The sequence below is a fragment of the Arachis duranensis genome, chromosome 5 (assembly GCF_000817695.3).
Source record: "Arachis duranensis cultivar V14167 chromosome 5, aradu.V14167.gnm2.J7QH, whole genome shotgun sequence".
Classification (NCBI taxonomy): Eukaryota; Viridiplantae; Streptophyta; class Magnoliopsida; order Fabales; family Fabaceae; genus Arachis; species Arachis duranensis.
In genome coordinates, this window is record NC_029776.3 from 92,999,307 (window position 1) to 93,010,416 (window position 11,110).

Sequence of the window (11,110 nt, forward strand, 5' to 3'; positions counted from 1 at the left end):
CTATTAAGGAGATTAAAAAATTTTGGTGCACAATTTTTTATTAAAATACACTTATATGTAAATTATTCATAACAATTTTTTTAAGATTAAACTCGATTATTTATCCACTAAAGAAAAGATGTTTTAGTGGCGATTTTAATTTTCAAGAATTTTGCGATGATTTAATGTTATTTTTGCTAAACGGATCTATGACACTTAATTGACCGACGTACTTTAAGACATTGACAAATGAAATCGTGGTGATTTTCAAAAAATATTAATATAACCGCTGCTAAATGGGTAATTGATTTATGGTAGTTTATAACTGCTGTTATTTACTTTATTGATTTAATAAATTTGTGATAGTTTAGAATTGTAGTTATTTTTTTTATTGGTATAATTGCCATTTTTTTTTAAAAACCTTTATATAATAAAAAATAGGAAAAGTATAAGGAGACAATGAAATATTTGTACAATGTGTACAATGGAAGTTTATGGAATATTAGAACGTTAGATCCGAAAAGTCAAGAGTTCAATCCTTAGTGAATCCTAAAATTAGTTTAAACTTTTGGGAAGATATTTATTATCCCTAGTACTCAAATGATTATTGTAGATAATATGAGGATGTTCATTTTGTAACTCAATAACTCATTGTACACATTATACAAATAGTCCATTGTCTCTCTAACAAAATCCATGTTCAAATTGTAATACATATCTTATTCCGTTTGCGATTTTGATCTGTGATTATTATATTCTTACTTATCTCGTTTACACAACAAACAAGATAGACATATAGTAAAATTGTCTTCTTTGAGGATGAAATATGTAAGAAAAAAATTAATCGTAACTTTTTCTGTGCATGTACTAGAATCCAAGGACAACTAGAGAGGAAGGAATTGATGAACCTTTTCCTTTTCATTTTTATGTTGCTGGCTTGAAGAGCACAAAAAGAAAAACCAAAAGACAGTCACAGTTTCCATGGCTTCACACTCTGCCTGATTTAACACCATATGCCTAAAATGTAAAATCCCTGCAATAAAACAAACAAACTTTACCTAACACCTTCACGAGAAAACAAACTCCACAGTTGATTATTATTCATTCACTCTCCATAAATTTAATACTAAGACCAAAACTAAATCAATGGTTTTCTGATTCTGACTTTTAATATAACCTCCTGTATTCAAATACCAATTTAATTTTGATACATTTTTTATATCTGTAAAATAATTTTATATTTGCATTTAATTATATAATGACAGGTCAATAAAAATATATTTTTTAAATTAACCGCGTGAATAATTATCTAAACAAATAGAAGTTGTAAAATATTTTATACTATCAGTATATTAAAATTAAACTCTTTTAATATATATACAAAAATATTATTAATAAACCAAAATTAACTACTATATATTTGTATATGAATAAATATGTTTAATTTATTTTCAATATATATTTTGTATTCTAATATATATTTTATATTAGTAGCTAATTTGACGTAGATTTATACAAAATTTGTTACAATAGTAATACATACTATATTAGACTCCATAAAAATAGTAACTTTAATATTACAAGAATAAAGTCAATGACTTATACCTCAAATGATATAATCTTCTCATACTGACTTAAAAAGTTGTCGGTTCGAATCTCCGTATCTACGGTGAAAAAAAAAATATTACAAGAATATAATATGGGAGTTGGATCCAATAATAGAATTTTAGAAGGCAAGCAAGTTCTATTCCCTCTCAGTTGCAGAAACATCACAACCTCTCTCTTTCTCTGATGGCTGTTGTAACAGAACAAGATATGAAATGGAGAAGAGAGAGGAACAAGTTGAGGCAGCAGCAAGTCCCTTCCATGACCCAAACCACAAGCTGCAAATCCACCATATCTTCTCTCATCCTCTCCTCTTTCTCCAATGAAACCGCCACAAACAAGAACAAGAGTACATTCAGGGGACTTGGTTGCACTGCTGCTTCTGCATCATCACAAGTAGTCTCAGTTCCTGCTGTGATTCGATCCTCTGCTGATTGGAAGAACACTAGGAAGAACAACAAGTGCAGAAGGAGGAACACTGAAAAAAGCAGCATAACATGTCACCATAAACATGCTTCTTCTTCTTCTTCTTTTCAGGATGTATGGTGTGGCCCTGGAATTGGATTTGCATCAGATCATGCTTCTGCTTCTGTGGATTGTGTGGTGGCAAGGAAGAATGCTTCTTCAAGAAGGAACCTTGATGCTGTTGAGAGAGCAATACATAGGGAAGAGGTATTCTTCTTTCCCCATCATCATTCTTCTACTTCAATTCTTACTGTTTTCTTTTTTATTTATTTAATTGATTCATTTATGTTGTTTTCTCTTCAGACACTGCATTTTCATTTTCATATAATTGTTATGAATTGAAGCCTCTTCTCTTCCTCAACTCAATGACAGTTCTTGAGTGCTTAATTGATCAAAGACTTGTATAAAGTATCCAGTCACTGAATTGAATCTGAATCACTTGCTTTTAGACTTGTTCTGGTTTTATTGCATTGTGTGCATTACATGTTCCAAATCTGCTATTGCTATTTGGCAGCGTCCTCCGCCTTATTTGGGAAGACGCACCATGAACACAGGCTTCTCTTTCTTGGATGATGATCAAGGCATTTTCGTGACACGCCCTGGATCGGAGTCTTTCGCTGCCGGTAGATACTATCGCCACGTTCCGCATCCCTCCTCTGATGGTCTTGCTGAGGTTGGCACATACTCTTTCTTGTGAAAATTGGTTGATCATAACTGTAAAGCATGTATCATAATTAATCTTAATTGGATTCAGAATTAACATGCCTCATTTTATTCAAGTGAGGCTTCTTTTAACTTAAACACATAAATGATCAAATCATTAAATCCTTTCTGAATTAGAGATGAGAACAAAATCTTGTCCATTTGTTTGTTACCATAACTATTTGGTTCTTTGAAATTGGCATGAAAAATTGAAAAACTCTATTATCATGTCATGACTTGTATGTGCTAAGACCATTTATTTTTCTTATGACACTTTGAAAGATAATGATACTTCAAGGAAGACTATTAATGGGTGGAAGATTAAATTCACATGACCAATTTAGAGACTGGAGACTTGATGTTGATAATATGTCATATGAGGTGGGTTCTTTCTATATTTAAGCTCTCTCTATTATTCTTTAGGTTGTAACAATATTTTATATCCTTGACTTGAGTGTTTTTTTTATTATGAGTAAAGTGCCAATTAGATTCTTGAAGATTTAGATTTTAGACTAGTTAGTCCCTGAAGAAAAAAAAAAGTACCAATCTAGTCTTTTACGATAACAAACAGGAGACACGTGATGTCCTTCTATTAATTTATCGTGTAAAACTTAATAGTGGTGCTTATATGTATCGTTTACAACTCTAATGTGTATTATGAAAGATCGTTATGTAAATAACAACTTTTGGAGTAAAATTTCACCTGTTTGAATAGGATTTATAACAAATAGAAAGTAATTGATAAAGGTTAATTTAAAAAATAATACACATGGAAATGCTCATGTGACAACAACAGGACACGCACTACTGTAGATAACGAAATATATGAACAATTCTATTTCATTTTGTATTATTCATTGACGAAAAGACATACATATCTACTATAACGAAATATATGAACAATTCTATTTCATTTTGTATTATTCATTGACGGAAAGACATACATATCTACTGTTTGCTATCGTGGAAGAATTGGTACTTTTTTTCTTCAATGACTAATTAGTGTGAGGTCGAAATCCTCGAGGATCTAATTGACATTTCGCTCTTTTATTATACTATCTGGAGTTGCATCTAATGATTGTCTAGATTTCTGGTTTGTCTATCATTGTTTAATTCTTTTATTACATACACTATCTGGAAAAGCATATTATGCTTGTTTAAGATTGTGCCTTTGTTTGGCAGCAATTGCTTGAGTTGGGTGAGAGAATTGGCCATGTGAACACTGGACTTAAAGAAGATGAGATGGGACACAACATAAGGAAGATTAAGCATGTAATTTCAAATAATCATTCAAAGCATCAAATAGACAAAAAGTGCAGCATTTGTCAGGTAAGTTTTTTTTTTAAAATTAAAATTTCATATTTATTTTAATAATTGTGTTTGGAATGATAGACAAGATGACACAGAACACTGAGATAGAGACACTAAAAATAGAACATTAATATCTATGTTTTTTCTCTCGTTGTGAGCAAAATATATTTATGTCCTACCCAATTCCATATATATTGTGCCCATAGATACTAACCAAACGCAATCTATGATAGCATTTGGTTGCTGTTCATGTCCACGAGAGACATTGATGCAGTAGTGTCCACCATTTTGGTTTGGTGAGCTACAAATTTTCAATGGACACGAAAGGATAGGCACAAATTTTCAATGAACTTGCACCCACGATGGAATGACTAAAAGGGGATCACAAAATCCCTACGAGAACGGGACTATGGGTAGTGTTAGGGAGCCTATGGTTTAAGTGTACAATGTGTACAATAGACTATTGAGTTACAAAATGAATATCACCCATACTATTCAAAATAATCATCCGAGTACTAAGATAATAAACATCTCAAGTCATGAAACCATTCATCCCAAAAGCTTCTACTGTTAGAGAAAGATACAACTAATGGTTATATCTCTAATACTCTCTAAACCTCCATTGTACACATTGGACAAATTAATAATATCTAATTATCCGCGGGTATCTTCCCCACGGAGAGAAATAAACGGAACCTGTGGCAGAAATGGGACGGAGACAGAGACAGATGACATTTTACTAACTAGAGATGGGGTGGGGGCGGGGGCATAGATGCCCCATGGAGACCCATTGCCTTTTCTAGGCACAGAAAGACCCATGCATTAAGAGGTGGAACACTAATTTTGGGATATGGACAATATTTTCAGCAACCGTTTTCCAAATATGTCCTCATCCTAAATTCATGATTGGACATTAACAAAACAAGGAGTATATGAATTGAATTTTAGCCTTTTAATACAATCTGCTTGTTAAATTATTTAGTATCATGTTCACGTGTGTTTGTTATATGTTCAGGAGGAGTATGAGGCTGATGATGAAATTGGGAGGCTAACTTGTGAACACAAGTATCACTTTCAGTGTATAAAACAATGGCTTGTCCATAAGAACTTCTGTCCTGTTTGTAAGCAAGAAGTTGTAGTTCGACACTGAGTGGCACAATTCTGAATTTTCTTTTTTTTTTTCCATCTTAATTTCGTGTATAGTTTTTTATATGCATTATATAAGCAACTAGAATATTCATTCTTTTGCTTTTCAATCTTCTTTGCATATTTTAAGACTTATGACTTTCTCTCTGTGAGGAGTTGAAAAATGTGTCATTTTTCTTATAGTCACATGATTGGATAATACTTTTTTCATATCATGTGAATTTTCTACTTTCCTATTAAAATTGATACAGAGACACTACCAAATATTTTTCTTTAAACACTCCTATACAGTGTTATCAGAATAGGATCAGATCGGCCAGTTCAACCAAAAAACCTGCGAACCGTGGTTTGGCCGATTCCGTTTCTGTATATAGACTCACATACATACATACATAGTTATTAGAACTAAACCAGAAATTAACCTTGTCAGAGAATTTCACTCTGCATTTATCTTCCAACCAAAAGTACCCTTATAGTTCTGTAATTGCCGGGATCACGAGACTAATAATCATCAATGTGACCATTGAAAATATTCCATAGAACTAATTTAAAGATTTATTCTCTCTTTTTTGGTATTAATATAATAAATAAATGTAAATTTTCTTTTTATATCATGAATATGTCTTATATATCATAAAGACCATAAAAGCAAATATCTATATATATATATATACACACAATAATCCCAGAATTCTGTCCAAACTTTTGCAGACATCTATAACTTGACGTGTACCTATCCTTTGACTACACATAGTAACTTATGCAGTAGCACAAGTCATGCTTATGCATTGGCAGGACCTTGAAAAGGGTGTTCTCTATAGCTTCATCTACTCAGTATTCTTGATGTACAAAAGAATGTGGTATAGGTATTACCATTTGGTAAGAGCACTGTACTAAGGCATGTCATGTTGAATGAGAAATTCAGTTATACATGGATATACCTGCAATTGGAGGGTAGGCAATGATAAAGTTAGGTAAAACCCTATATTGAATAAAATCTCAAATTGTTATTCTATGTATAAGGTTTTGCTAATACATATCACAAAGACACTTATTTGTGCAAAATGTCTGTCTCTCAACAAATTTTCTGATTCATTTGTCCATCCAAAATATGAGGACCGGGGAACATATTTTTTCTGTCTCTATTATCTCAAAGTTTCTGTATTTTGTGTCCTAAAACAGTTACTAAATGAGGCAATTAAAATACACAACACACACACACACACATATATATATATATATAAGCAGAAAATATTTGAAACTACCGTACCAAATGGCTACCGACTAAGTCGTAGTGGCCATAGTGTGGTCCTCCAGGCTCCCCAAAGACTTTGTATGTAACCAAATCCTTTGGAAAGAGCTTCGCGGTATCTGCATGTATGATTATACTTATGAATATACTATAAATGAAATTTGTTTTGGCTTTAGAGTTAAGCTTTAATGGATTGGATAGTTCAATCTAATACCATATACAGCTTCAGGAGGGCAAATTAGGTCTTGGTCACCAGCAACTGCTAAAACAGGAACCTTGCTTTTGCCGAGGTGGTCCTTGTAATAGAAAGTTCCATTGCGATCGCGTAAACCGCCTTTCTGGAAGGCAGTGGTTAATTGCAAGAGAAGCTTAGAAGGCACGGTACCTGTCAAACATTTTCAGGTTGTCAATTTTGAAACCATACAATGTTGAGAAGAGAAAAGTTTTGCAAGAGCATGAATTAATAATAGTATTTAAGGAGTTGACAAACACGAACCGAAGCATGCAAGGCATAACATTTATATAATCTAAGCTAAGAAACTGGTGCTATACTGCTTTTCAATGTATGGACCAAATGACAAGAACTTATGAGACTGCAATATATGGTAAGTTAGGATTGAACAAATGGAACAAATCAATAAAACGCGTCTAGATTCCATGAAAAATTTGGGTGTGTGTCAAGTCTGTTATTCATGTTAGATATAATATGCAATAATTGACTTCTCGATCCATGTCCTGGATGCCATACTATGCAGAGTTGCATATGAAATTCTTTCGTAAAACTATGCATATATATTATGCTGAAAGACATGTAACAAAGTTGAAAAACAATGTTAGAGGGGGAAAAAAATGAAACTGGAACTTACAGAAGTTGTTTAAAACAAGCCTGTCAAACAGCTTTTGATTCATCATGTCCTGAGCTGAAATCTGAGACTTTAGCCAAGATAACATATATGGTGGAAAGTTTGCAAATGGATAAGCAGTAGCCATCAATGGTCCAACTGGGATAACAGGAACATTTAAAGCCTGAGCAGGCTCTGCCTGTGAACAACGAAACAGTCTCTTCAGTTTTCGATTCGTAGACATCACACTTAACTTGAAAAGAAGAAAATGGTAAAAATAAAATAAAAGACAAAAAACTAAAAATGTGTTGTCAACACAATCAGTATAATTGATCACTTGCCAGCGGTAAAAGCAACTTGAGAGATGATCTTGAAGGTGTATAGTCGAGCGATGATGCCAAAGTAACAACCGATGCCAACCTAGGATCCTGTTCATCAAAACCTGACATACAATTTATGTAGCAAATAAGAAGAAATGTCGTTTAACACATAAACAGACTAGTGCCCAGCAAATTCCTCAGAGGATAAAAGAGGAGGATAAACATCATGCCAGGATATATTTTTTACATCATCAACTCTCCTCTACATAGTTGTTTACAGCAAAAATAAATAAATAAATAAATAAAAGATTAGAGATTCATGAAATTAATGAGCTACACATCTGTTTATAAAAGGGATGAGCATAAAAATAGATGCTCAAGTTCAATTTAGTTATTAAAGGGAAAAAATCACTCTCTTTAAATACAACATCAAGCATTTCATAATACTCAACGTAGGACTTTTGGCACCCTGTAATACCCAAGTCCCTAACAGTACACTAGAGAGTCGATGTCCACAGCGGCTTCACTCTATAGACATTGACCCAACAGTAGCCACTTGGCTATGGGCTATCAATATTCGGTATTTATCTTAATTCAGCCTATAGGTAGCTCTTTCCGTGCCGCCAACAACCTATTCTTTGATATCAATTGTAAGACTAGGCAGTAGCAACAGAGTAAGAAAAAGAAGTGTAAGAATAGAATTATAGAAGACACAGTAGAAGAGAGAGTGTATAACAATCAGAGGAGCAGGAAGATATTAAGGTGATTACCTCCCAGTCTCTGATGTATTACTTGATAAACAAAATGCTGAAAGGTACAGAACAAGTTAGCATTAGAGAGGATACCACTCTCCTAAGGTTCTGCCCAGCACAAATCTTTTCTGTTTTCCTATTGATTCCCTTCATCCCTCTTAAACAAATTCTCAAATCTCAATCGTCTCTCCTAAAACAGAATTTATCCCTAGATGTCCTATTTTTTATATCAGCTAGTCCCACTCTATTTTCATTTTCAATCCTCTTTTCTTTCATTCTTCTGCTTCTGCTATAAATAAAAGGCAACGGAGCTATCTTCTACTCTCTTCTCTAATTAGCCTAACTGCCTCTTTTCTCTCACTCTTCTTGTTTTCTCCACTTGGGTACTTAACACAATCATAAAATGGCATTTTCATATTAAAATGTGGATCCTACCACATTCTATTCTGAAATGTTATTTTATAGTTTAGGTGCTCCATTAACACACAAGAATAAATAAGACTTCCCCAAAATGCAATTGAATACAAGTTTTGATCAATCTGTCAATGAAGTAATGAATTCAAAGTTACTGAAGTAGCAAAAGAAATATGACAACAAACAAGTGGGACTTACCACTACGTGATAGCATTGCATACAACAAAATGCCCCCCATCGAGTGACCGATTGCCAGTAATTTTCCATCTCTTGGTTGGCATTGAGCCTTTATGTACTCCATCTAATAAATTAAGGAAGTATGAAACTGATGATTGAGAAAATATGTTAAATAAGATAGCCTAAAGTTGTTATACACAACACAACTAATGGAACAAATATCAAGATTTCACCAAAGAACTGGAAAGGAGATAAGAGATAATGTTAAGCTATTGCCAAATTAGAAATAATGTATTACAAAGGAACGTCACCTCACCGCAGCAGGTACATCCTCTTCTAGATAATGGTCGAAGTCCCATTCGTGCTTGGCAACGAGTTTAACTTGCTTCTGAAATTCTTCTAGATTGGCAGTAAAACGCTCTCGATAGTTTAAAAGTTGTTGGCCTTCAAGAATATCTTGAAGTCTGTCAAATATTCTTGGAAAAATATCCATCAAGTTAGTTGTTTGCTGTAATTCTTCAAATTTAGCTACAACCTCTGGCTCTCCCCTTTCCAATTGAGTACTTTCTGTATCAAGAGAGGCACCCAGGTTACTAAATCCCAATGTTCTTGAAGAAGAAGCACTGTTTTTACCGCCACTAATTGCAGGATCTTCTTCCAAGTTATCTCCATGTGTGCTCAACCCAGCACCTCTAACCTCAAGAGTCCATGTATCGAATCCTTGTGCCGCCATGTATCGCGCAAATGAAGACTAAACACAACACAAGATGCTCTTAGCAGACCTTCTTTATATAGTGAACCAAAATTACCTGCAAAAGATATGTCACTAACAAAATTATCCATGGAAAAATAAAAATCCATGAGTAATTTTGTCGGCGACATGATATTTCGTGGCTAATTTTCATAGTACACACTTCTTTACAGGAAAACACTGATCCAATAGTAAACTATTGTCATAAGTAACAAAATTTATGACTTCCCTTCCAAGGAACAACTTGCACTAAAAATCTTATGAACTAAAACCATGAAAGTAATGTTATCAATTATAAATGCTTTTGAATGGAAAATACAAGCTCACATCAGGAGAGAGATCATAGCCAATAGCATTGGTTGCAACCCCTGACAACAACAGAAGCGGGTGATTCCTCATCGGTGCCTGCCAAAAAAAAAAAATAGCAACAAGTTTAAGTGTTTAACAGCTCATACCTTTATCTAAAGTTCTAAACACATGCAAAACAGGTTAGGTGTAACTAACTGAAAATTTAACCTTTTTTTCTTGCAACTTCTACTGAAACTATAACTCTGATTTGAACTAAAATTCAAGTAGGCAGAACGTGATCTTATCAAATTGAAATTTAGCTCGCATAATGCAAACTAAAATTTAAACATTCTATAACAAAACTACCTTGGAACTTGGAGAAACTAACGTTCAAACTTACTAAAAATGGAGTTTTTCTTTAGTAATTTTTTTGTTGCGTTTTCGATACAAACGAAGGAATTCAAAGAAACCCAGATGGCGAATCATTGAACTGGAAAAAGGGTATCAGTAAAATACTTGAAGTTGGAGACTTGACGAAGAGAATGAAAGAAAGAAGCACCTTTGGTGAAGGAAGGTAGCGCCACAGAGCGAGATTCCAACCGGAGTTGGAAACAGGGACGCGGTGGAGCTCGTCGGCGGTGCATATCGACCTTCGCTTCTCGCATTTGTTCTCCAAATGCACGCCGTGGAACGCTGCCGGACACGGCAGAGATACTCTTCGGCGGTAGAAATGCGGAAGAAAGACTCGGATCCCGTCATTAGGATCGGGTCGACCCGGGTCGAGGTAACGAAATCCGGCGCCAACGTGGTTAAGAATCATGTTAGTTTAGTAATATGGAAGAGTTTATGAAATGTTGATATAAATAAGTGTGCATGATACGAGACAATTTAGTACTAATGCTAATGTGTACAAAGGTAAGAAATGAAATCTTTTTTTTTATAATAATTATAATATAATATATATTTTAAACCATAAACTATATATATATATATATTTTTTTTTAAAAAAGTGATAGTTAAAAACTTAAAATTAAGAATAACCTACTAAAATGATAAGTGAAAGTTTACGTACCTCATAAAAATAATTCCAAAAATGTTAACAACAA

General features: G+C 33.7%; 2 protein-coding genes across 2 annotated transcripts; one reads left to right on the forward strand and one right to left on the reverse strand.

The window, feature by feature from the left end:
• The first annotated feature begins 1,695 nt into the window (after window positions 1-1,695).
• Window positions 1,696-5,418, forward strand: LOC107490690 (uncharacterized). Its single transcript, XM_016111500.3, has 5 exons — window positions 1,696-2,256; window positions 2,564-2,722; window positions 3,034-3,132; window positions 3,934-4,080; window positions 5,078-5,418. Exons 1-5 carry the CDS (start codon window positions 1,771-1,773, stop codon window positions 5,210-5,212), a joined length of 1,026 nt encoding a protein of 341 aa, XP_015966986.1. The 5' UTR covers window positions 1,696-1,770; the 3' UTR covers window positions 5,213-5,418.
• A 152-nt stretch (window positions 5,419-5,570) lies between these two features.
• Window positions 5,571-10,861, reverse strand: LOC107490689 (uncharacterized). Its single transcript, XM_052262244.1, has 9 exons — window positions 10,564-10,861; window positions 10,044-10,121; window positions 9,282-9,716; window positions 8,987-9,089; window positions 7,640-7,744; window positions 7,327-7,497; window positions 6,675-6,845; window positions 6,479-6,579; window positions 5,571-6,149 (listed from the first exon to the last, which is right to left on the reverse strand). The coding sequence occupies exons 1-9, from the start codon at window positions 10,822-10,824 to the stop codon at window positions 6,102-6,104; spliced, it is 1,473 nt and encodes a 490-aa protein (XP_052118204.1). The 5' UTR covers window positions 10,825-10,861; the 3' UTR covers window positions 5,571-6,101.
• Between the last annotated feature and the right edge of the window lie 249 nt (window positions 10,862-11,110).

What these genes read in the sequence shown, in the direction of transcription:
- LOC107490690 (XM_016111500.3), top strand. Translation starts at nt 1,771, where the DNA reads ATGGCTGTTGTAACAGAACAAGATATGAAATGGAGAAGAGAGAGGAAC. An exon ending in GAGCAATACATAGGGAAGAG is followed by an intron (nt 2,257 to 2,563) that starts GTATTCTTCTTT and finishes GCTATTTGGCAG; the next exon opens with CGTCCTCCGCCTTATTTGGG. An exon ending in CCTCTGATGGTCTTGCTGAG is followed by an intron (nt 2,723 to 3,033) that starts GTTGGCACATAC and finishes ACACTTTGAAAG; the next exon opens with ATAATGATACTTCAAGGAAG.
- LOC107490689 (XM_052262244.1), bottom strand. Translation starts at nt 10,824, where the DNA reads ATGATTCTTAACCACGTTGGCGCCGGATTTCGTTACCTCGACCCGGGT. An exon ending in GCTACCTTCCTTCACCAAAG is followed by an intron (nt 10,122 to 10,563) that starts GTGCTTCTTTCT and finishes TTTTTTTGGCAG; the next exon opens with GCACCGATGAGGAATCACCC. An exon ending in GTTGCTTTTACCGCTGGCAA is followed by an intron (nt 7,498 to 7,639) that starts GTGATCAATTAT and finishes GTTCACAGGCAG; the next exon opens with AGCCTGCTCAGGCTTTAAAT.